At 52.3% G+C, this 23,823-nt stretch overlaps 2 protein-coding genes across 3 annotated transcripts; one reads left to right on the top strand and one right to left on the bottom strand.

Moving 5' to 3' along the window:
• RAB34 (RAB34, member RAS oncogene family) lies at positions 1-20,111 on the top strand. 2 transcript variants are annotated; one of them, XM_060259546.1, is made up of 11 exons: positions 1-78; positions 3,563-3,649; positions 5,176-5,267; positions 9,591-9,656; positions 10,619-10,720; positions 10,852-10,916; positions 13,374-13,425; positions 14,376-14,457; positions 15,726-15,816; positions 16,495-16,602; positions 18,883-20,111. In XM_060259546.1, the coding sequence occupies exons 2-11, from the start codon at positions 3,569-3,571 to the stop codon at positions 18,948-18,950; spliced, it is 807 nt and encodes a 268-aa protein (XP_060115529.1). In that variant the 5' UTR covers positions 1-78; positions 3,563-3,568; the 3' UTR covers positions 18,951-20,111. The 2 variants fall into 2 exon arrangements, with proteins under 2 accessions (XP_060115529.1, XP_060115530.1); XM_060259547.1 differs by having other exon boundaries at positions 33-200.
• On the bottom strand, positions 20,104-23,823 carry LOC132587273 (adenine phosphoribosyltransferase-like). Its single transcript, XM_060259548.1, has 5 exons — positions 23,658-23,823; positions 22,875-22,968; positions 21,807-21,953; positions 21,507-21,602; positions 20,104-21,418 (listed from the first exon to the last, which is right to left on the bottom strand). Exons 1-5 carry the CDS (start codon positions 23,778-23,780, stop codon positions 21,273-21,275), a joined length of 606 nt encoding a protein of 201 aa, XP_060115531.1. The 5' UTR covers positions 23,781-23,823; the 3' UTR covers positions 20,104-21,272.

Here is a 23,823-nt window from a genome sequence, read left to right as displayed (position 1 = left end):
TTGGGAGCAGATGCCGCCGGGTGGGTCGTCGGCGCGGCCCGCCGCTTCGTCTGCCTGCTCGCTTGGCCGCCGGAGAAGGTAGGGAGGGAGCCTCGACGGGGACCCCGTGCGCAGAAACTAGTGCGACGCCTTGACGAGCGCAACCCTCTTTGCGCCCAGGAAGGCGAGAGTGTCTCTGGGCGCATGCAGAGCGCCTGCAAGTCTCCTCCTCCTCCCCCCCCCCGTAGGGTTAGCGGGAAGGGGCCCCGGCACCTTTTCCTTGCGACGGATTAGGCCCCTTCGTCTCTCCCGCCTTAGCTAGGCGGGCATCCCGCAGCCCCCTGCGCCTTCCACCCGGTCGGAGAGTCCTCTGGAATTTCCGGGGATCGAGTTACCGACTGCGCCCTCCCTCCTCCGAGCTTCCTGCGAGACGGGACGGGCGGGATGGCGCCGCCGGAGGAGGAGGAGGAGGAGAAGGAGGGAGAGATCTGGGGGCTTTCGGCGTTCAGCGTCAGGCCCCTCGATGGCTCCCCTGGATCGGGGCCCCCTCTTTTCACTCCTAGCGGTGAATGAAAGGCGCGCCGCTCCCCCACAAGCAAGCCAGGAGAGCGGCTGAGGCCCGTCTGCTGCTTCTAAAATGCCCTTTCTGGTGTAGGGGTGGAGTGAGTGGGGGAACCAGAGTAGCGGCTGGGAGACAAGAAAATGACTCGGTGGCTTTCGGTTAGTCGTTTTTTCTGAGCATAACCTACCTCGCAGGATTGTCGTGAGGATAAAGTGGGAGAGGGGGGGGGAAGCAGTGTTGGCCGCCTTGAACGCTTTGGAGAAAAAAATGACAAATGTGCCTTGTTGGATCAGGTCAGTGGGCCATCCAGTCCAACGCTCTGTGTCACACAGTGGCCAAAAACCAAGGCACCATCAGGAGGTCCATCAGTGGGGCCAGGACACTAGAAGCCCTCCCACTGTTGTCCCTCCCAAGCACCAAAAATACAGAGCATCACTGCCCCAGACAGAGAGTTCCATCAATACACTGTTGCTAATAGCCAGTGATGGACCTCTGCTCCATTTGTTCATCCAGTCCCCTCTTGAAGCTGTCTATGCTTGCAGCCGCTGCCACCTCCTCCCATGGCAGTGAATTCCATGTACAATACGGTTGCTTTTGGAGCAGACCCTATTCCCTCCCTCCCCCTCCCCAAAGATTGAGCAGGGAGGAAGTTTTTTCATGCAGTTACACCCCTTGGACTTTACCGTGGGGCAGCTTTGGAAGAGAAAGTTCGTAAAAATATAATATTTTCCCTTCTGCACAAATCATTTAGACCAGGGGCGTCAAACTCATTTGTTGTGAGGGCCAGATCTGACATAAATGAGACCTTGCTGGGCTGGGCCATGTCTAGTTGGGCCGGGCTGTGTGTATCTATTTAAGATTAGGTAGCAGAGTTATAAACTTTATAAAGGACACAGACAAACACAATTAAAGGTTTTTTGTTTTTAAAAAACCCTTAAAATAAAACATGCTTAAAACATTAGCACTCGTTGTCGTTAAAGATGCTTTCTTTGTATCTCTCCCATGGGATCTAGCAAACTGGGCAACGGAAGCTCTAGCTGTTTCCTTCCTTCCCCTGGAGGCCAGGAAGGGGAAGAGCCTCAGCCAATAGAAGGAAGAGAGGCTTGGCTCAGTAGCTCTCTGTGCAATTGAGAGAGCCTGGAAAAACATGCTCTGCCTCCCCACCTTCCTCCCTCAGCCAATGGGAAAAAAATAGAGGCTTTGCTCTGTAGCTCCTGTGAGATTGAGCAAGCCTTGCAAAGCAAGCTGTGATGCAGAAGGAAGCAAGAGAGAGGGAGAAGGAAGCAGATGACAGCCAGTTGCTCGAGGGCCTGATAGGAGCCCCTGATCTAGATTGCTTTGGAGGGCAGCTGTGTTGGTAAGAGACCAACAATATTTTTGGGGTACAAACTTCCTTTCGCTGGACTGAACATGGATGACAAAGGGAAGCAGGCAGCATGTACCTCCCAAAATCTTGGCTCCATCTAATCCAGCCTCCTGCCTCACACAGTGGCCAACCAGTTCCTCTGGAGGGCCTTCTACAGGCCATGGAGGCCGAGGCCTTCCCTAGATGCTGCTGCCTGGCTCTTGTATTCAGAGGTTTCGTGCCTCTGAATGTGGAGTTTCCCCCCTGTCACATTGGCCAGTAACCACTGACCAACCTCTCCGCCCTGAATCTACCTCATCTGCTTTTAAAGCTGTTTATTCCTGTGGCCATCACTACATCGTCTGGCAGCAAATTTCACGTTTGAATCCCTCGCTCTTCCATTTGTCCAGGCAAGTAGACTGTTGGACTCCAAGCCCAGCTTCCAGATTCGGGGAAGGTTTTGAGGCAGAAGCACCAGGATTTTCTTGGAAATGTTGGCGGGGCCCTAGGGTGGGTTTCCAAACTCACTCCAGCCAGGTTCAGGCTGCATTGGCAAAGCTTCATGATTAAGAACATAAGAGAAGCCATGTTGGATCAGGCCAGTGTCCCATCCAGTCCAACACTCTGTGTCACACCCGGCTCTATCAGTGGGGCCAGGACACTAGAAGCCCTCCCACTGTGGCCCCCTCCCAAGCACCAAGAATACAGAGCATCACTGCCCCAGACAGAGAGTTCCAACAATATGCTGTGGCTAATAGCCACTGATGGACCTCTGCTCCAGATGTTTATCCAATCCCCTCTTGAAGCTGCCTATGCTTGCAGCCGCCACTTCCTGTGGCAGTGAATTCCATGTGTTAATCACCCCCTGGGTGAAGAAGTGCTTCCTTTTATCCATTCTAACCCGACTGCTCAGCAATTTCATTGAATGCCCACGAGTTCTCGTATTGTGAGAAAGGGAGAAAAGTACTTCTTTCTCTACTTTCTCCATCCCATGCATAATCTTGTAAACCTTGATCATGTCACCCCTCAGCCGACGTTTCTCCAATGATAATGATAATGATATTGGATTTATATCCCGCCCTCCACTCCGAAGAGTCTCAGAGCGGCTCACAATCTCCTTTCCCTTCCTCCCCCACAACAGACACCCTGTGAGGTGGGTGGGGCTGGAGAGGGCTCTCACAGCAGCTGCCCTTTCAAGGACAACCTCTGCCAGAGCTATGGCTGACCCGAGGCCATTCCAGCAGGTGCAAGTGGAGGAGTGGGGAATCAAACCCGGTTCTCCCAGATAAGAGTCCGCACACTTAACCACTACACCAAACTGGCTTTCCAAGCTAAAGAGCCCCAAGCGTTTTAACCTTTCTTCATAGGGAAAGTGTTCCAACCCTTGAATCATTCTAGTTGCCCATTTTGGTTTGTTTCAGTGCTATGACTTTGCCACCAGCGATGCAGAAGAGCCAAGAAACATTGTCACATCGCATATGGGACAGCTCTTTGATACGCCAAGTCCCCAGCCACAAGGGACTTTCAGTTTCAGATATAGGAGAACCGAGAACGTGGGAGGGCAGGGCATGGATACCAGCTGATGTGGATGTTCTTTGAAAAATGGGGTATAATTTGAAAATAAAATGCCCGCATTGAAATACCTGCCACCTCTGCCAACCTTTTTTTCTGGCCAGGTATGAATGCTTGAGGCGTCTGCAGTCCCAGTCATGAGTTTCCTTGCACCTGTCAGGAAGGATCGGGTCATTGCTGAGCTGCCCCTGGTAAGGAGGCCACAGTTCCTGTGGGGGGGTGGAAAGATGGGAATGGAAACAGGAAAAGAGCCACACTTGTGGGGCTAGAGCAGGGGTGGCCAAACTGCAGCTTGGAAGCCACTTGTGGTTCTTTCACACATATTGTGCGGCTCTTGAAGTCCCCACTGCCCCATTGGCCAGCTTGGAGGAGGCATTTGTCTCTTGAAATCACTTCTCCAAGCCAAACCAGCTGGCAGCTTCGATAATACATTTAAAGTTGAAGTTGCTTTCTTTCCACCTCTCCCACCTATTTTCCCCCCTCCCCTCCCCTCCCCTCCCCTCCCCTCTCCTCTCCTCTCCTCTCCTCTCCTCTCCTCTCCTCTCCTCTCCTCTCCTCTCCTTTCCTTTCCTTTCCTTTCCTTTCCTTTCCTTTCCTTTCCTTTCCTTGCAGCTCTGAAACATCTGACGTTTATGTCTTGCAGCTCTAAAACATCTCACATTTATTCCATGTGGCTCTTATGTTAAGCAAATTTGGCCACCCCTGGGCTAGAATCTTCCTTATGAGAGGCAAAGGGTGGTTTTGGCATGGGACAGGGACAGCCTGGTTGCCCTAGCAGGGGGCATGAAGGCTTGGGAATGTCTTTTTGGTGTCTGGAGCTGGGACCAAGCTAGACAGTTGCCCAGGGACTTCCCATTTCAGCTGTTTCAATGTCTTGGGGAGAGTTGTAAGCTTGCTTGTAGGCCTTCAAAGCCCAGAGATCCACAGTCCAGAGGAAGGGATAACAGACTTGGCAGACTGCAGTGTGCAAAAGGCAAACCATCTCCTGGCTGCTTTGTAATCCTGTTACGCACTATCATTATAGCTTGCCTTTCTTGACCAAGTCAGTTGGATTCTTTGCCATCAAGTCACAGCTGACTTACAGTGACCCTGTAGGGTTTCCAAGGCAAGAGGTGTTCAGAGGCGGTTGACCATTGCCTGCTTCTGCATAGCGACCCTGCACTTTTTTTTGGTTTCTGAAGCAGGGACATAAGAGCATAAGAGAAGCCATGTTGGATCAGGCTAACGGTCCCTCGAGTCCAACACTCTGTGTCACACAGTGGCTTGAACATATGAAGCTGCCTTATACTGAATGGTCCATCAAAGTCAGTATTGTCTTCTCAGACTGGCAGCGGCTCTCCAGGGTCTCCAGCTGAGGTTTTTCACACCTATTTGCCTGGACCCTTTTTTTGGAGATGCCGGGGATTGAACCTGGGACCTTCTGCTTCCCAAGCAAATGCTCTACCACTGAGCCACCATCGCTCCTCAAGAGATCTGATGAGATCAGGCCAGCCTGGGCCATCCAGGTCTGGGTGAATTTAACTGCAGGGCAATATGAAGGAAGGTTGTGCAGCTTCTTCCTCCACAGGCCAGCAGGGGTTTCTGGTTTGGGTTGACATCTTTTTCTCTGTGTACCTCTAGCCCCCTCCCCTGACCTCTGAGAAGGCTTGGCGGGGGGCCTGCAACGCATGATCTCAGGATGTCCTAATTCCCCCCCCCCCCCCGATCTCTTTTTCAGTGTTTCACCAAAGAGGCAGCACTGAATACCAGGACCTCCTTCCACTCCAAAGTAGTTGGAATGTGTCAGGCCCAGCGCACTGGCACTGTGGGGTACGTAGCGCTTGCCCACCAGAGAGGAAAAAGTGGGGGAGAGACACAAAACAATGCATGGAGAGCTGCAAGACAAGGAAGGAAGGAAGATGGATGAGGAGGGAGGGAAGGAAGGAAGGAAGGAAGATGGATGAGGAGGGAAGGGAGGGAGTCATGCGGGCCTCATGCATGCACACACAGAGAGAGCAAGAAGAGAAGAGCGTAACTCCTGGGCACGCCCAGCCTTGCTGGATTCTCTTCCTCCAGCTGCCTTGCCTGTCCCGCTTGCTTCTGCAGCCGCTCAGGGAAGGTGGGAGTCCCCCTCCTGGCTCCCCGGCTGTGCCAGAGCACGTTGAGGACTTGTCATAGAGCAAGAATGCAGCTGGAGGGCGGGCTCAGGACTTCTCCTGTTAACAGAAAGCACTTCCCACATCCAATCCAGTCCCCATTTCCAGGGAGTGGACAGGCAGGCCTATAGCTACAGTGGGGCCTGGGAGGGGTCAGGCCCATCCTTTCAACCCCCCCTTCCAACTGTATGGCCCCTCCATTGGAGGGCCCCCCAATCTGTCCCCTTTGCTCACCGCCACTCTGAACAAGTAGTAGCATCGCGGCAGGTCTTTTCGCTTTTTTCTCTCCCCTTCCCTAACACACCTTGCTGAGCAAAGGGAGGGGGGAGAGACTCAAGAGGTCTCTGTCTCTCTGAGAGACGGGTGCATAAGAAAGGGGCAGGGGGAGCAGAGCTGCTGTAACTGCCCAGGCGAAGGGGGTGTGGGGTTAGCTTGCGGAACTCAAGGCAGCTTACAATGCCGAGAGTCTTGGGCAGACAAACCAGGTGCCCCCCCCAACAAATCCTTCCGTGGGCCCCACCAAACATGAAATCCTGGCTACGGCCCTGAGGACAGGGAGATGGTGGCAGGAGCCTCCCTCCCCCAAGCGTTGGATTTATCGTTTTCCAACTCCAGGTTTAGAAATACTTGGAGATCCGAGGGTGGAGCCTGGAAGAGCGGTGTTTAGGGAGGGGAGGGATCTTGGTAGAAGAAGAAGAAGATATTGGATTTATATCCCGCCCTCCACTCCGAAGAGTCTCAGAGCGGCTCACAATCTCCTTTACCTTCCTCCCCCACAACAGACACCCTGTGATGTGGGTGGGGCTGGGAGGGCTCTCACAGCAGCTGCCCTTTCAAGGACAACCTCTGCCAGAGCTATGGCTGACCCAAGGCCATCTCAGCAGGTGCAAGTGGAGGAGTGGGGAATCAAACCCGGTTCTCCCAGATAAGAGTCCGCACACTTAACCACTATACCAAACTGGCTCTCACGCCAGGAGATCACGCCATGCAGTCCACCTTCCAGTGCAGCCGTTTTTTCCAGCAGAAGTGGAATGAATGTTTTAAACAAATAACTCATCAATAAATACATGTCGTCTGGAGCTCAGCTCTATCTACTGATGGACGGACGGCCTGACTGTGCCCCAGAAGATCTGGCACTGCAAGCTGTGGCAGGTTGGCTCAGGCGGAGTCGATTGAAGTTGAACCCAGCGAAGGCAGAGGTCCTTTGCCTGAGTCGCGGTGGTCTGAGCAGGGAAATTCCCTTACCAGCATTTGACGGTGCGCCACTGACAATGGCGCACAAGGTCAAGAGCTTGGGGGTGTTGCTGGAGCCTGCCCTGACAATGGAGGCCCAGATAGCAGCCACTGCCAAATCCGCCTTTTTTCATCTAAGGCGGGTGGGGCAGTTGGTCCCCTTCCTGGAGTGCGACGACCTGGCAACAGTGATCCATGCTACGGTCACCTCGAGTTTGGATTACTCTAATGCCCTCCACTTGGGGCTGCCCCTGTGCCGAACCCGGAAACCACAGCTAGTGCAGAACGTGGCGGCCAGGCTGCTATTGGGGCTTCCCAGGTGGGAGCACATACAGCCGGGGCTGTGGGAACTGCACTGGCTGCCAATAGTGTACTGGATTCGTTACAAGGTGCTGGTTATTACCTTTAAAGCCCTACATGGCCTAGGACCTGCCTACCTTTGGGATATCTCTCCCCACATGTTCCCCAGACCGTACTTCGATCTGGATCACAAAATCTATTAGTAATCCCTGGGCTGAAAGAGTCCAAACTAAAGACCACCAGAGAGAGGGCCTTCTTGGTTGCAGCCCCCCACTGGTGGAACCAATTACCAGAGGAGGTGAAGGCCTTGCGGGACCTTGCTCATTTCCGCAAGGCCTGCAAGACTGCTGTCTTCTGGCTGGCTTTTAATTGACGCGCAGCCTACATCGTAGGAATCTGGAGAAATGCCGTCGCCACCAGAAATACACAACATCTGATGAGATCAGCACCAAAACTATTTGAATTGTTTTAAACTGTAGAATTTGTGATTTTATAATATAATTGTTTTAATTGTTATTATGATTTTATGTTTGAGCTGCCCTGAGCCTGCTTTGGTGGGGAGGGCAGGATATACGTAAATCAAATAAATAAATAAATTTGTGATCCCTGGCGATCTCTAGCCTCATCCTGAGGCTGGCAACTAGCTGGGTTTTAGGGGTGAGGTGGCACAAGCCCAGCCATGTTCCATTGAGAAGGGCCTCTGGAAAAGCGCTGGCAGAACATGAAAGCAACTGCACAGTCTCTAGAAGAAGATATTGGATTTATATCCCGCCCTCCACTCTGAAGAGTCTCAGAGCGGCTCACAATCTCCTTTCCCTTCCTCCCCCACAACAGACACCCTGTGAGGTGGGTGGGGCTGAGAGGGCTCTCACAGCAGCTGCCCTTTCAAGGACAACCTCTGCCAGAGCTATGGCTGACCCAGGGCCATTCCAGCAGGTGCAAGTGGAGGAGTGGGGAATCAAACCCGGTTCTCCCAGATAAGAGCCCGCACTTAACCACTACACCAAACTGGCTCTCCACACCAAACTGGCTCTCTAGATCAGGGGTGGCTCTTTCCCACATATTGCGTGGATCTTGAAGTCCCCGTTGCCTTGTTGGACAGCAGCTCGGAGAATGCATTTAAAGTTAAAATTGCTTTCTTTCCACCTCTCCTCCATGTATTTCCTTCCTCCCTCCCTGCAGCTCTCAACCATCTGATGTTTATTTTATGTGGCTCTTATGTTAAGCAAGTTTAGCCACTCCTCCCGAGCACTTGGTGTTGATAAGTAGACTGCCTCTGGAGCTTCCGCCTTATGCTCAGTAGTCTTGGGTCCAGCGAAGATATACCACCGTGCCCTCAGTGCTCTAAGGCAGTGACGGAGCCTGGTCCCAAACCAGTTGCCCGTCACTGTCTCTGGGAGGCCCTAAAGTCTGCTCAGGGAGGGGCTGCTTGACTCGATGTCCAAGACCAGCTGCAGGAGCTTCATTGGCAAGAGTCCTTTTGGCTGGGAAAACCCCAGAGTCTGTTCACACTTGAAGCGGCCTTATACGGAATTAGATCCTTCGGGGTGGCCAAACTTACTTAATATAAGAGCCACATAGTCACATAAAGGTCAGATGTTTGAAAGATGCAAGACAGGGAGTGAAGGGAGGGCATGTGGGAAGAAGGGAAATAAGGCAAGAAGATGGGGGAGGGAGGAAGAGGTGGAAAGAAAGCAACTTTAACTTAGGAACACAAGAGAAGCCATGTTGGATCAGGCCAGTGGCCCATCCAGTCCAATACTCTGTACACCCAGTGGCCAAAAAACCAGGTGCCATCAGGAGGTCCATCAGTGGGGCCAGAACTCTACAAGCCCTCCCCCTGTGGCCCCTCCCAAGTACCAAGAATACAGAGCATCTGTGCCCCAGACAGAGAGTTCCAACAATACGCTGTGGCGAATACCAACTGACGGACCTCTGCTCTATATGTTTATCCAGTCCCCTCTTGAAGCTGGCTGTGTCTGTGGCAGTTCATTTCATGTGTTAATCACTCTTTGGGTGAAGAAGTACTTCCTTTTAAAATTATTAAACGAGGTTGGACTTTAAATGCATTCTCCAAGCTGCCAGCTATCTTGGCTTGGAGAAGTGATTTAAAAAGAGAAACGCTTTCTCCAAGTTGACCGACAAGGCAGTGGGGGTTTTGAGAGCCAGACAATATATGTGAAAACACCATATGTGGCTCCCGAGCCACAGTTCGGCCACCCTTCAGAGTCTGCATTGTCTACTCAACCTCGGGCTCACAGGTGGATGTCTTCCACATCACCTATGACCTGATCCTTTGAGAGCTGGAGATGCCAGGGATTGAACTTGGGACCTTCTGCAGACTGAACAGGGTCTCTTCCCCTGAGCCAGAGTCCAGATGGCAGCTTTTCACCTCCTGCTCCTGGGAATGGCTCCTCCTTCCACCCAAGAGAAGCTAATCGGGTTGTTGCTTTTCACTCGGCAGGTTTAAAATATCCAAGATCATCGTGGTGGGCGACCTCTCGGTGGGCAAAACCTGTCTGATCAACAGGTAACCCCCTGGGCTGTTTGGGACGGGAAACTCAGAGGGACACCTGTGAATGCCAGTGGGCTGGGGAGGTGTAGGGAGCTGGAAGATTGCTCCTGATCAGTGTTCTCTCCAAGCTGAGTTAGTGTGAGCTAGCTCACAGTTTTTTAGCCTCCGGCTCACACATTTTTGTCTTAGCTCAGGAAGGATGGCCCCAGGGCAAACTAATTTATGCAGCAGCCAAATTGCTCGCTCACAGCTTGGATGCCAGTAGCTCATGATGTAGAAGTTTTGCTCCCAAGACTCCATTGCGTAGAGGAAGCATTGCTTCGGACTGCGAGAGAACAGAGAGGCGAGACCGGACCTGAATTTCCTTGCTTGCAGGGCTGAAGCATTCACTTTCTTTGGCCTGGCTTCCTATGCCCCTTAAACAATTGCTTTTTGAAATGCATCAGGCTGACCTTTAAAGGCAACAACAATCTGTTGCTACACAACGTACACAAACCACTGTGTAAAAAAAAGAGACTAACTACAGCTCATGAATAAGAAGCCAGTTTTTGAGAAATCCAAAAATTGAAGAAGAAGAATTGCAGGTTTATACCCCGCCCTTCTCCCTGAATCAGAGTCTCAGAGCGGCTTACAATCTCCTATATCTTCTCCCCCACAACAGACACCCTGTGAGGTGGGTGGGTGGGGTTGTCCCTTTCAAGGACAACCTCTGCCAGAGCTATGGCTGACCCAAAGCCATTCCAGCAGCTGCGAGTGGAGAAGTGGGGAATCAAACCCGATTCTCCCAGATAAGAGTCCACACGCTTAACCACTACACCAAACTACAATGTTAACTTCTTGCCCATCCTCATAGCCGTATGAGCTAGAAACTTGGCTGGGGCAGGGAAGCAGGTGCATGGCTCCTTTAGGGAGTCCTGAAGCATTGGGTGAGCAGAAGCCAGAGTCCAGGGTCTCATTTTCTCTCTCGGCCTCCCCAGATTTTGCAAAGACACCTTTGACAAAAACTACAAAGCCACCATTGGAGTGGACTTTGAGATGGAGCGCTTCGAGGTCTTGGGGGTTCCGTTCAGCCTGCAGCTGTGAGTCTGAAAACCTTTGCCCGCTTTGGGCAACTCTCCTGGGGGGCTTCTTGCTATGGGGTGGCCATCCTGATTGCTGCAGCCCCTCGTGGGGCTTTGAGCTAACTGGCTGCATCTTCACCCCGCACCAGGTGGGATACGGCCGGCCAGGAGCGCTTCAAGTGCATTGCGTCCACCTACTACCGAGGAGCACAAGGTGAGATGCTAGCACAGAGATCTGTTTGTGTGTATTTAACCAGTACCCTGCTGGTGCTCAGAGATTTCCTTAAACCGCCACTCAGGTCAGACGAATGGCTGCAAAAATAGTTTGTATGTTCACCGTGGGATAAATGGCTGGCTGGGATTGGGGGCAAAAGGGTCTTCCAAAGAAGAACAAGAAGAGTTGGTTTTTATATCCTGCTTTTCTCTAGCCAAAGAAGTCTCAAAGGGACTTACAATTGCCTTCCCTTCCTCTCCCAACACAGTCACCTTGTGAAGTAGGTGGGGCCTGAGAGAGTTCTGAGAGAACCGTGACTGGCCCAGGGTCACCCAGCAGGCTCCATGTGGAGGAGGAAGGGGGAAGCCAACCCGGTTCTCCAGATTAGAGCCTGCCGCTCTTAACTGCTACACCACCAAGGAGTGAGTACTGGTGATTGTCTCCTCCAGGAGGGGCAGAGCAGACCCACAACTATGCAAAAAGCATTCAGCAGGTCCGTCAAAGTCAATATTGTCTACTCAGACTGGCAGCAGCTCTACAGCATCTCAGGTCTTTTGCATCATTTGCCACCTGATCCTTCATTGAGGATGGTGGGGAGTGAACCTGGAACCTTCCACAAACCAAGCAAATGCTCCATCCCTGAGCTACAGCCCCTCCCAGTTCTGCCTAGACGATGGCTCTGAATAGACAGGAGGTTGCTGGGTAAGGATAAAGGGTGGCGGAGGGCTCCTTTTGCTTGGCAAGTTGAAGAGGAGGAGGAGGAAGACTAGAGGGACAACAGGGAGAAGTCTGGACATGCCACATGCTTGGGGAGGGGCCATGGATGAGCCCCAGAGCATCTGTTTGGCATGCAGAAGGTTCCAGGCTCAATCCCTGTGTATCCAATTAAAGGATCTAGCAGTTGGTGATGTGATAAATCTAGCTGAGACCCCAGAGAGCTGATGCCAGTCTGAGCAGTTGGTACTGACTTCGGTGGACCAGTAGTCCAGTTCACCATAAGGCAGCTTCATTGAATACTTTACAGCTTGGCTGGATTGTAGAGCCCTTTATTCCCCTCCCCACCTCTGCACGCTCCCTCACTGGGGAGATTCATTTATTAGGAATGCCAATTCAGAGGTAGCAAATAATTTCCCCCCCAAGCAAATTACAGTCAGTGCTCAGTCACACAGTGAAGATCCCTGGTGCACTTGCTGAAGTGATATTTTATAAATCTGTGCAGCCAATCAGATCTCCGAGGGCCAGTCAGAAGCTCTGCAGGGCAAAAGCCCCATCTGGCTCTGCCCATTTTCTAAAAACACTTGCCAAGAAAGGTATGGGTGTTGCATTGTGGCACCCAAGGGCATTCCTAGAGGACTTAGCCATTCCTTTCTGACCTCTAGTGGTGACAACAGGAAAAAAGGTTGGATGGAGACTGAGGGTGTTTTCGCACTTACCTTAAGCCGGAGCGACGTCCCTCTTCACCGCGCAGCGTCTGCACGGTTTTCGCACTAATTGCTCCGGAGCACCTGGAAGAGCCGCAAAGTCCCGCGGCTTTTGTGTCGCAAATGTAAACCCAGCGGTTTACATTTGCGACGCTAAAGCCGAGGGACTTTGCGGCTCTTCCAGGTGCTCCGGAGCAATTAGTGCGAAAACCGTGCAAACGCTGCGCGGTGAAGAGGGACGTCGCTCCGGCTTAAGGTAAGTGCGAAAACGCCCCGAGGCGTCAAGTATACTCCCTGAGGCGATTAACTTTGAACTTTGGCCCGCTGTGTGAATTTCTTACCTGCTAAGACAGGGGAGTGTGTAGATCCCATTTTTACCACAGGATATGCACGCAACAACAGTAGTGGGACAGTGATCTTTTTGCTCCCTTTTTTCCCATGGCTCTTTTCAGCCAGTTGCTGTTCCATGGGCCAGTGAATATTGAGCTTTTAAAAGTGACAGAGGCCCTATCTGTGTTCTCATTGCTTCTTGTGAGGAGGAGGAGATGATGATGATATTGGATTTATACCCCGCCCTTCACTCTGAATTCAGAGTCTCAGAGCAGCTCACAATCTCCTTTACCTCTCCCCGCCCCCACAACAGACACCCTGTGAGATGGGTGGGGCTGAGAGGGCTCTCACAGTAGCTGCCCTTTCAAGGACAACTCTTGTGAGAGCTATGGCTAACCCAAGGCTCTTCCAGCAGCTGCAGATGGAGGAGTGAGGGATCAGTTCTCACAGATAAAGAATCTGCACACCTAACCACTATGCCAAACTGGCTCTCTCAAAAGTATAGGTTGTCACATTCTGGTACCTCTCACATGAATTCGGGGGTTTTCTGGTAAATTGGTTGGGTGTGACAATTTTGAATGTGAATGAATATCACCCTGTCCCACCCCCATCCCATGTTATCTATGGGCTAGGGACAGAGTACAACGTATCTGGAAATATGTCACTCACCTGTGATGTCCCCCCCACCCAATATCTGTTTCTGCAGCCATCATTCTTGTATTTGACGTGAACGATGTGACATCTCTCGACCACACCAGGTGCGTGACCTCCTGGGGGATGTGGAGCACTGAGTAAGATCTTGTTATGGTGGAAAATGCGTTGGGGGGGGGAGGAGGGGCAGGCTTATTGTTATAGGCTTGGACTTGTTTCTCTTCTTTTCCAAAAGTCAATATAAATGTGAATGGTTACTTTACAGCTTGGCTGGATTTTAGAGCCTTCTGTTCCACTCCCACGCCGGGGAAATTTATTTATTTGGAATGCCAGTTCAGAGGTAGCAAATAATTTTCCCCAAGTAAATTGTAGTCCGTGTTCTCTCTCAACACTGGTTAGGATTGTCTCCGTACTCTGAAAGTTAATACAAACAAATCCGTATTAGAGGATGAGGAAGATCCAGCCAAACTTCCAGCCTTTTGTTATTATAATATTAAAGGCTGTAAAACATTTTATTGTCTTTTGAGACATGGCTAACTTGTGTGCGTACATGCGCATGCCCTTGGAAGTCACGGCTGACGTCTGGCGACCCCAACTGAGGGCCTGGACTTTCAGAGAGGTGACTTGCATCGCCTGCCTCCATGCAAGGCCAGCCCTAGACTCTCTGGCACCCTAGGCAAAGCTCACTTCTGGTACCCCCCCCCCCCGCCGCACTAATAATGTCACCGAGTCACATGGGAGGCGCCCAAATCAGTGCCCCCAGCAGACCAGCACCCTAGGCGATCACCTAGTTTGCCTAGTGACAGGGCCGTCCTGCCTCCGTGTCCCAGCCCTGGTATTCCTTTGGAAGTCCCTCATCCAAGTACTTGCCAGAGTTGGCCCTGCTTAGTTTCTGAGATCTAACGAGATCAGGCTTGCCTGGGCGATCCAGGTCAGGATGAAACATGGCTAAAGTTCTTCCTTCCCTCACCCCTGCACCACTTTGGTTATTTATTTAGAAAGAGAACTTAAAATCCAGCTTGGAAACATGCTTGTCTCTCCTGCTTCTCCCTTGCAGGCAGTGGCTGACCGATGCCTTGAAAGAGAACGACCCTTCCAGCGCCATCCTCTTCTTAGTGGGCACCAAGAAGGATCTCAGTGTAAGAGGGGAGGAGGCAAAGAGGATGGGCGCGGTCCCCTCCAGCTGCAACCCCAGTATACCGGGAGCTCTCCTTTGTCCTAAGCAAGAGTAGAATTGTTCATTGATTCTGTGGCTCAAGGGTAGAGCCTCTGCTTGGCATGGAGAAGGTCGCAGGTTCAGTCCTTGGAATCTCCAGCTAAAAGGATCAGGCGGTGGGGGATGGGAAAGACCTCCACCTGAAACCCTGGAAAGCCTCTGCCAGTCCGAATAGACAATACTGACCTTCATGGACCTGGGGTCTGATCCAGGGGTGGCCAAACTGCAGCTCAGGAGCCACATGTGGCTCCTTCACACATATTGTGAGGCTCTCGAAGCCCCCACTGCCCCATCGGCCAGCTTGGAGAAGGCATTTGTCTCTTTCAATCACTCCTCCAAGCCAAGCCAGCTGGCAGCTTGGAGAATGCATTTTAAAGTTAAAGTTGCTTTTTTTTCTACCTCTCTCCCCTCCCTCCCTCCCTCCCTCCCTCCCTCCCTTCCTTCCTTCCTTCCTTCCTTCCTTCCTTCCTTCCTTCCTTCCTTCCTTCCTTCCTTCCTTCCTTCCTTCCTTCCTTCCTTCCTTCCTTCCCTTGTGACTCTCAAACATCTGATGTTTATTCTGTGTGGCATAAGAGAAGCCATGTTAGATCAGGCCAATGGCCCATCCAGTCCAGCACTCTGTGTCACACAGTAGCCAAAAACCCAGGTGCCATCAGGAGGTCCATCAGTGGGGCTAGGACACTGGAATCCTCATACTGTTGCCCCTCCCAAGCACCAAGAATACAGAGCATCACTTGTCCCAGACAGAGAGTTCCAACAATACGCTGTGGCTAATAGCCACTGATGGACCTCTGCTCCATATGTTGATCCAGTCCTCTCTTGAAGCTGTCTATTCTTGCAGCCGCCACCACCTCCTGTGGCAGTGAATTCCATGTGTTAATCCCTTATGGGTGAAGAAGTACTTCCTTTTATCCGTTCTAACCCGACTGCTTGGCAATTTCATGGAGTGCTTATGCATATTAGACCACACACCCTGATGTAGCCAATCCTTCAAGTCTGGCCACCCCTGGTCTGATCCAATATAAAGCAACGCCATGTGGATCTCAGGGTTGTCCCTGGCTGGCTGGGCACCTTGTCATGATTCCTCCCTCTTTGCTCCAGGTTGCAAACCTCTCTTGGTGCGCATCATTACCGCCTTGCTGGCCAAACTCACCCAGCTGATTTCCCTGTTTCCTCTCTCCTTTCCTATAGTCACCTGCACAGTACAGGTTCATGGAGAGGGATGCCCTCAAGGTGGCAAAAGAGATGCAGGCAGAATACTGGGCTGTATCATCACTCACAGGTGAGCACTTCCAAATCCTGGCTGGGGCAGGTAGGACAATGGGGCTCCTCCATCTTGGGGCACATCCCCTTTTGCTTGCCCCCCTGCCCTTTGTCACCTCTTCCTAGGGGTGGAATTCTAGCAGGAGTTTCTTTGCATATTAGGCCACACACCCCTGATGTAGCCAATCCTCCAAGAGCTTACAAGGCTCTTTTTTGTAAGCTCTTGGAGGATTGGCTACATCAGGGGTGTGTAGCCTATTATGCAAAGGAGCTCCTGCTAGAATTCCATCCCTGCCTCTTCCCAAGATGTCCACCCACATGTGGCTGCTGAAGGTGGGGGAAGTGCTTTGTGGCCAATGCTGAGTTACTGCTGTAGGAAACTGTTATCAGTCCCTGGCAGATTGACAGCATCCCTAATGCTTTAGCAGGGCTTTTTTTTGTAGCAGGAACTCCTTTGCCTATTAGGCCACACCCCCTGATGTAGCCAGTCCTTCAAGAGCTGACAGGGCTCTTAGTACAGGGCCTACTGTAAGCTCTTGGAGGATTGGCTGCATCAGGGGGTGTGGCCTAAGATGCAAAGGAGTTCATGCTACAAAAAAAGCCGTTCTTTAAGATTGCCCTGCATGGTCATTGTACTCACATGTTAGTGGTATTTGGGCAAATGATTTCTCTCCTCCTCCTTGCCCTTTCCTGACAGGGGAGAACGTGCGGGAATTCTTCTTCCGAGTGGCAGCGCAGACCTTTGAGGGCAGCGTCCTGGCAGAGCTGGAGAAGAGTAGCGCTCGCCGGATTGGCGACATTGTGCGTAAGTGCCGTGCTGCGTGAGGACAGCCAGCCCCAGATCGTGCCCTGTTCTCTCGCATGGGGCGGAGGTTAGAACCTTTTTGCCTCCTGGGGGCAGTGTGCAGCTGACATCGATCTGACCTCATAAGACAGGCTTTGCGTAGTCTGTGGTCTGCCCCCCAATTTTGGTCCTTGTATAAATTATACAGGTTGCGGAAGCTAGCACAGGGGTCCCTGTGGACTTTTGAGCAAGCGTCATCTTGGCATTTTGCATAGTTTTGCATTCTTTGGTCTGTTCTGACAGTTGTTTGGGGAGGGAGAGGCTCTACAGGCCCAACAGTAGGAACTTGTGGCCAGTGTCTCCACCGCCCCCTGCAGTGGCAGCAGCAATTGCCCACCCACTCATATGCAAGTACAAATTTTGCCTGTTTTCTTTTGTTTTTGACCGTTCTCGCTGATGTTTTTTAACGGTTGGCTTCTTTTTAATGCCGTTTTTACAGCAGCTATATGCAGTGGGTGGAAATAACTTTAAAAGCTGTATAGAGTTAAGAGGGAAAAAATCTGGCTTGAGGAAATAGAAAATAGTATTAAAATACTGACAAGTTTGATTTGCGCAAGGGAGAAGGAAAAAGAGCATGGTGGTTTTTGTGTCAAAACGGGGAGCTGCACAACTGCTCATTCCATGTGCAGCTTTACAGCTATGAGGCTGAGGCGCTTGCTTTAAAAACAGAACCCGAAATGAATGTTGACCTGCTCCGGATGCTGAAATCTAAACCCAGTGGCATCCCCTGTGCTGCTTTCGCCCTTTGCAGAATTGGTAAGAAAGAGGGGGAAGCCAGTGTGCAAGCAGAATCACAAAAAAAAGAGAAAGGAACCACTGACTATGACCACCGGATGCCACTCATGTTTCTTAAAAGCATTAAAATAACATTTTATTCTTTACAAAAATCCAGTCTGTCTTGTTTGCTTTGTGGTCAGAACCAAAATATTACAATCATCCAATGTGGGAAGAGAAAAGCACGATGAGATACAGTCCCAACGTTTCAACAGTCTCACTCCAGTAGCATCACAATTTCTTATGGATTTTCAAGATTCTGCATGAGTCCACTCCCCTTCACGTGTGCACGTCAAGTGGAACATCAGAAATTGTGATACTACTGGAGGGAAGAAGATGAAGATGAAGAAGATATTGGATTTATATCCCGCCCTCCACTCCAAAGGGTCTCAGAGCGGCTCACAATCTCCTTTCCCTTCCTCCCCCACAACAGACACCCTGTGAGGTGGGTGGGGCTGGAGAGGGCTCTCTCAGCAGCTGCCCTTTCAAGGACAACCTCTGCCAGAGCTGTGGCTGACCCAAGGCCATTCCAGCAGGTGCAAGTGGAGGAGTGGGGAATCAAACCCGGTTCTCCCAGATAAGAGTCCGCACACTTCACCACGACACCAAACCGGCTCTCCTATTGGGAGACTATTGAAATTTTGGGACTGTATCTCATTGTGCTTTTCTCTTCCCACATTGGTTCATTGTAATATTTTGGTTCTGACCACAAACCAGACAAGACAGAGATTGGATTTTTGTAAAGAATAAATTGTTATTTAATGCTTGTAAGGTACATGAGTGACATCTAGTGGTCCTAGTCAGCAGTTCTTTGCAGAATTGGGCCAGACGCAGGGCCTTGCAGACAGGGATGTGCACAGGGTGGTAGCCAGGATTTGAACATATGAAGCTGCCTTATACTGAATCAGACCCTGGGTCCATCAAAGTCAGTATTGTCTACTCAGACTGGCAGTGGCTCTCCAGGGTCTCAAGCTGAAGTTTTTCACCCCTACTTACCTGGACCCTTCTTAGTTGGAGATGCCAGGGATTGAACCTGGGACCTTCTGCTTCCCAAGCAGATGCTCTACCACTGAGCCACCGTCCCTCCCCATGTTTGGTGAGGCCCACTGCAAGATTTGTTGTTTGTGGGGGCCAGGGGCCAGGTTTGATGGCCACATGCTCTTGGTACTGCAGGCTGCCTTGAGTTCCACAAGCCAACCTCCCTTCACCTGAGTAGTTACAGCAGCTCCGCTCCCCCTACCCCTTTCTTATGTGCCCCTCTCACGACAGAGAGACCGGCAGCGATGTTACAACTTCTTCAGAGTGGTGGTGACCAAAGAGGACAGATTGGAGGCCCTCCAATGGAAGGGGGGTTTGAAAGGATGGGCCTCCCTTGGGCCCCACTGTAGCTACAGGCCTGGATGTGCATCACAGGATTTGGATTGGATTCTGCATTGCTGAGATCATGCCTTGCACCGTCTCTTCCAGGGATTGCTAGCGACGAACGGGACTTGTACCTGACCGAGAAGAGACGCCATGCCAAATGCTGCCAGTGATGTCACCCGCCTGGACCCCGCCCCATTGCCCACCTCGTCTTCGCACTGAACTCGTTTTGATACCAAAGGACAGCGACTCCCCCCACTCCCTCACCCGAGCTGGGCATTTCTGTGGCTTATGACCTGGAGACGAGTGAGGGACCCCCTCCTATAGGAGACGCCCCTCCTGGCCTCCATTTTCCTCTTGGGCCACAGCCAACGCTTTCGGACCTCGTTGCATGTTGCTCCTTCCCTGGTTCCAGCAGCGCTGCCCTGACCAGCTTCTGCCTGTGCCTGTTTGCAGGCTAGGGATTTTGCCAGAATCGGCCTGCCTGACCCCTTGGCCTGTATTCCTGCCCGTTGGTAACCTCGGCTCTTGACCCAGTCTCAGGCCTTCGCCTTCCAGATGTGCAGGGCGGGGCCATAGCCGGGATGTCATATTTGGTGAGGCCCACAGCAGGATTTGTTGTTCGGGAGGGCTGGAGGGCCACCCAGTTTGGCAGCCCAGGGGTCTTGGCTTTGTAAGCTGCCTTCAGTCCCACAAGCTGACCTCCCTTTGTGCCTGGGCAGTCACAGCAGCTCTGCTCCCCACACCCCTTTCTTCTGTGCCCTCCCTCTCGGAGAGACAAGAGACCTCTTGACTCTTCTCCCCCTTTCCTCTGCGAGGTGTGTTAGGGAAGGGGAGAGAAAAAAGCGAAAAGACCAGCAGCAACGCTACTACTTGTTCAGAGTGGCGGTGAGCAAAGGGGACAGATTTGGGACCCTCCAATGGAGGGGCTATATAGTTGGAAGGGGGGGCGGGTTGAAAGGATGGGCCTGGTCCAGGGACAGGAACATCCCACCTGCTGGGTCACAAAGACAAGGGATCCCAAGAGCTCCCATCGGCTCCAGCGTGTCAGCTGCCGCAGGGACTCTGTGTGGTTGGGCCAGAGTTTTCCAGCTGTGGTCTCCAGGAGGGGTTGCTGGTCTTGGCTCTGGCCGTCTCCCCCAAAAGAACACTGAGTGGCCCATGCTGTCGGGGCTTTGCTCCTTCCCCCACCCAGGGCAGCAGCGACAGGAGACCCGCGGCATCTCCAGCCCTCTGACCTTCCCATTCCGGCGACATCAGAGAACAAATATCAAACCACCTCCAGCACTTTATACATTCCTAATGGTGGCAATAATCACAAGAACAAAGATTCACTCTGGTTTATTGATTTCTGCCAGGGCTGGTTAGTCGAAGGCTGTTTTAGCTGCTTCTCTTTATGGGAGCGGGAAAAGCTACACCTTGGAAGATCCCATCAACTTGAAAAGACATTGGGCAGCAAGGAGAAGGGGGGGGGGGGGGGGAAGGGGATACAGGGAACTTTTTCTGACCCCCAGAAAATATTAGAACTCGGGCACCCAATGAAGTTGAGGGGCAGCGGAGTTAGGAAAGTCCTTCATGCAATGCAGGGTTGGGGCCACTGTTCCCTCTAAGCTGAGTTAGTGTGAGCTAGCTCACAGTTTTTAAGCCTCCGTCTTGCACATTTTTGTCTCAGCTCAGGAAAAATGGCCCCAGAGCAAACTAATGCCTGCAGTGGCTTACGACTTTTAACGCCAGTAGCTCACGAGGTAGAATTTTTGCTCACAAGGCTCTACAGCGGAGAAGGAGTATTGGTTGGGTCCAGGGGTGGAATTCTAGCAGGAGCTGCTTTGCATATTAGGCCACACAGCCTTGATGTAGCCAATCCTCCAAGAGCTTACAGTAGGCCCTGTAAGCTCCTGGAGGACTGGCTAAATTGGGGGGGTGGCCTAATATACAAAGGAGTTCCTGCTACAAATAAAGTCCTGGACATAATAGTTAAAGGGGACCTCTGGAGGCAGGTCAACTTAGAGCTGCCAGTGCCGGGTTGGGAAATCATGAGATGGGAGGAGGAGATGGAGAGGCAGGGTTTTTTTTAATGGGTGAGGGGAGGACCTCAGTGGGGTATAACGCCATAGGCCCCAATTTCCAAAGTGGCTATTTTTAAATAGGTGAACTGAACTGTCACCTAGAGATCAGTTGTCCAGCCCAGGAGATCTCCAGCCACCACCTGGAGGTTGGCAACTCTAAAACACCAGGGTGGAGTGTGAGGCAGCAGTGGGGGATTCCCTTTGACCTCTGTTCCTGCTTGTAGGCTTCCAGGATATCCATCCAGAAGAAGAGAGGATGACAGGTTAAACCAAGGAGTGCTCTTAGGGTCAGGTCTGGAAGTTTTAAGTTTGTGGGTTCCATGGTGTGGGTTTATTCAGTGCCCGGATGCTTGCGCCATGTGCTCCTACATAAACTCAGCCGACTTGAGATGGGATGCGTGTGCCCCCCCCCTTCAGCTACAGCAGGTGTCATCTGGCTTCAAAGGCTTGGAAAGAGTCCAGGTAGTGGGCGTTGAACTGGGGCATCAGGTGGGAGGGGACGCAGTGGGCCCACTTGTAGTTCCCTTTGAGCCAAGAGCCTCCCTCGCTATCTTCGATGCAGATGGCAGCCACTCCTGCCGGGGGTGGGGAGGAAGCGGAGGCAGCAATCAGCACTAGCCTGGGAGGGGGGGTGTCGCTGGCCAAATGCCCCCTTCTCCATACCTGCCACCACGCCTCCTTGTTCTTCTACCAGCCGGACAGCAGCCCGCATGGTTCCCCCAGTCTCCACCCACTGGTCCACCAGCAAGACTCGGAGGCCTGGCAGAAGAAGACACCGCCAAAGCTGTGTTAGCGTACCAGCTGTTCCATCCTCCCTGCCTCCACATGTTTCAAGTGGGCCAGATCAGTAAATCCAGGGGGTGCACAGGGGCTATCCATGCATTTAGGGTGGTGGATCGGGCAAGTAGGCGCTTTGTCCCATCCCTGTGGTTCCGGTGCGTGGCTGCGATGGCAGTGGCTCACCTGGCACGATGACATCCATCCGCATCTCCATCAGCTTGTCACGGGCAGAATAATCCCTGTAAGGCTGAGTGATGGTCTCCACGCACAGGTGCCCGGCTTTGCGGATGGCCACAAACCCCTTCTGGAGGAAGCTGGCAATGGCAGCACCTGAGGGGAGAGCAACCAGTTTGGTATAGTGATTAAGTGTGCGGATGCTTATCTGGGAGAACCAGGTTTGATTCCCCACTCCTCCACTTGCAGCTGCTGGAATGGCCTTGGGTCAGTCATAACTCTCACACAGTTGTCCTTGTGAGAGCCCTCTCAGCCCACCCACCTCACAGGGTGTCTGTTGTGTGGGGAGAAGATACAGGAGATTGTAAGCCTCTGATTCAGAGAGAAGGGCTGCAGTCTTCTCCACTCGCAGCTGCTGGAATGGCCTTGGATCAGTCATAGCTCTTGCACAGTTGTCCTTGAAAGGGCAGCTGCTGTGAGAGCCCTCTCAGCCCCACCTACCTCACAGGGTGTCTGTTGTGCGGGAGGAAGGTAAAGGAGATTGTAGGCTGCTCCGAGATTCAAAGTGGAGGGCGGAATATAAATCCAGTATCATCTCCTATGTCGAAGCGTGAGTGGATAAGATCATGGAGAGTCACACCTTCACATCTCTAGCACCCGACGACCCCGGCAAAAGGACCTAGCAGGATTCCTCCGGCCCTGCCCCAGAGCTGTCTGCAGACTGAGCTGTTGCTCTGATTCCAATGAAGCCTTTTCAGGGATGGGAACCACCTTTCTGATTGCTAAGAATGGCACAAAAGTAGGGCCTCCAAAGAAGCTGACATCTCTGATTGGAGGGCAAGAGTCGGGTTCCATTCTGCTTGGAAGACTTGCCCCGGGACAGAGTCCTTCACAGTCCTAAGAATGCTAAGCAGGTGGTAGTGGGGAATCGCCCCTAAGAAAAAATGCACTCTGAATATGTTCAGAGGCATCTGCCTGACAACACCTGCTCCCTGATTGAGCTCTGCCTTGAGTTTTAAGCCCCACCATGTGGAACAGAGGGACCGGGGTTGGACTAGGTGACCCTATGAAGCTTACCTAAAATGAAGCCCATCGCATCAATCCCAGCAACCAAGTCAATGGCCTCATCCTGAAACGGCTGCACCAAGTCCTCAATGCAGTCTTGCAACGCCTGGTAAAATTGGGGGAAGGAGCGGGGGAGGGGTTCAAGAAGCATCCAAATTCAAATGAAAGAAACTCGCTGGCGGGAGAGTCAACCAACAAGGACAAATAACCTTCGTCGCTCTTTGGCTTTTGACAGCCGCCTGCCCTGCAAACATTAAAACAATCCCCTGCAGCTCAGAGGGCCAGTCGAAAGGTTGGCAGCGGCCCTCCTATTTGCTAGACCGCCTGAGCCCGCTATGCAACAGAAAACCGGGACTCTTCCCTTTCATACCCACCTTTGCCACTCAGGGACGAAACCAACCGGGGGGCAGAATTCCCCTTGTGCAGCGACACCCAAGAGACAAACATAGGGCTGGCCCTAGACTGTCCGGCACCCTAGGCAAGGCAAACTTCTGGCGCCCCGCCCCCCTCGCACTGATTACATCACCAAGTCACATGGGGGCAGCCAATTCGGCACCCTAGACGATCGCCTAGTTTGTTCCGTGGCAGGGCCTGCCCTGGGCAAGCCCTCAAGGCACCCTGCCAGCTGTAGCACTCAAAGGGGCCCAACCTATCAACCTAGTCCTTCCTTGTTTTTCTGGAGAGGAGGAATGCTTCTCTTTCTGCAGGGGGCTCTCCGGCTCACTCTAGAGCGGCTCCCACCCAGCAGCCCACCCCCTTGCACTGTGACTCTCCCTCCCCGCTCCCAGTCCTTACTTGAGGGTGGCAGTAGAGACGGGAGGGGTCCAGCCAGGCATAACCGGGCCCCTTGACGTTGGGCGCCATCAGCTGCAGATACCAGCCTCGCTCCTGGGAGGCGACAACACGGCGCAAGTCCATGGAATACGGTCAGGCTGCCTTGGTGAAGAAGAAGAGGCACCAG

The sequence above is a fragment of the Heteronotia binoei genome, chromosome 18 (assembly GCF_032191835.1).
Source record: "Heteronotia binoei isolate CCM8104 ecotype False Entrance Well chromosome 18, APGP_CSIRO_Hbin_v1, whole genome shotgun sequence".
In the NCBI taxonomy this organism is placed as follows: domain Eukaryota; kingdom Metazoa; phylum Chordata; class Lepidosauria; order Squamata; family Gekkonidae; genus Heteronotia; species Heteronotia binoei.
The sequence above is the reverse complement of the archived record's forward strand: the minus strand, read 5'-3'. Positions and strand labels throughout refer to the sequence as shown.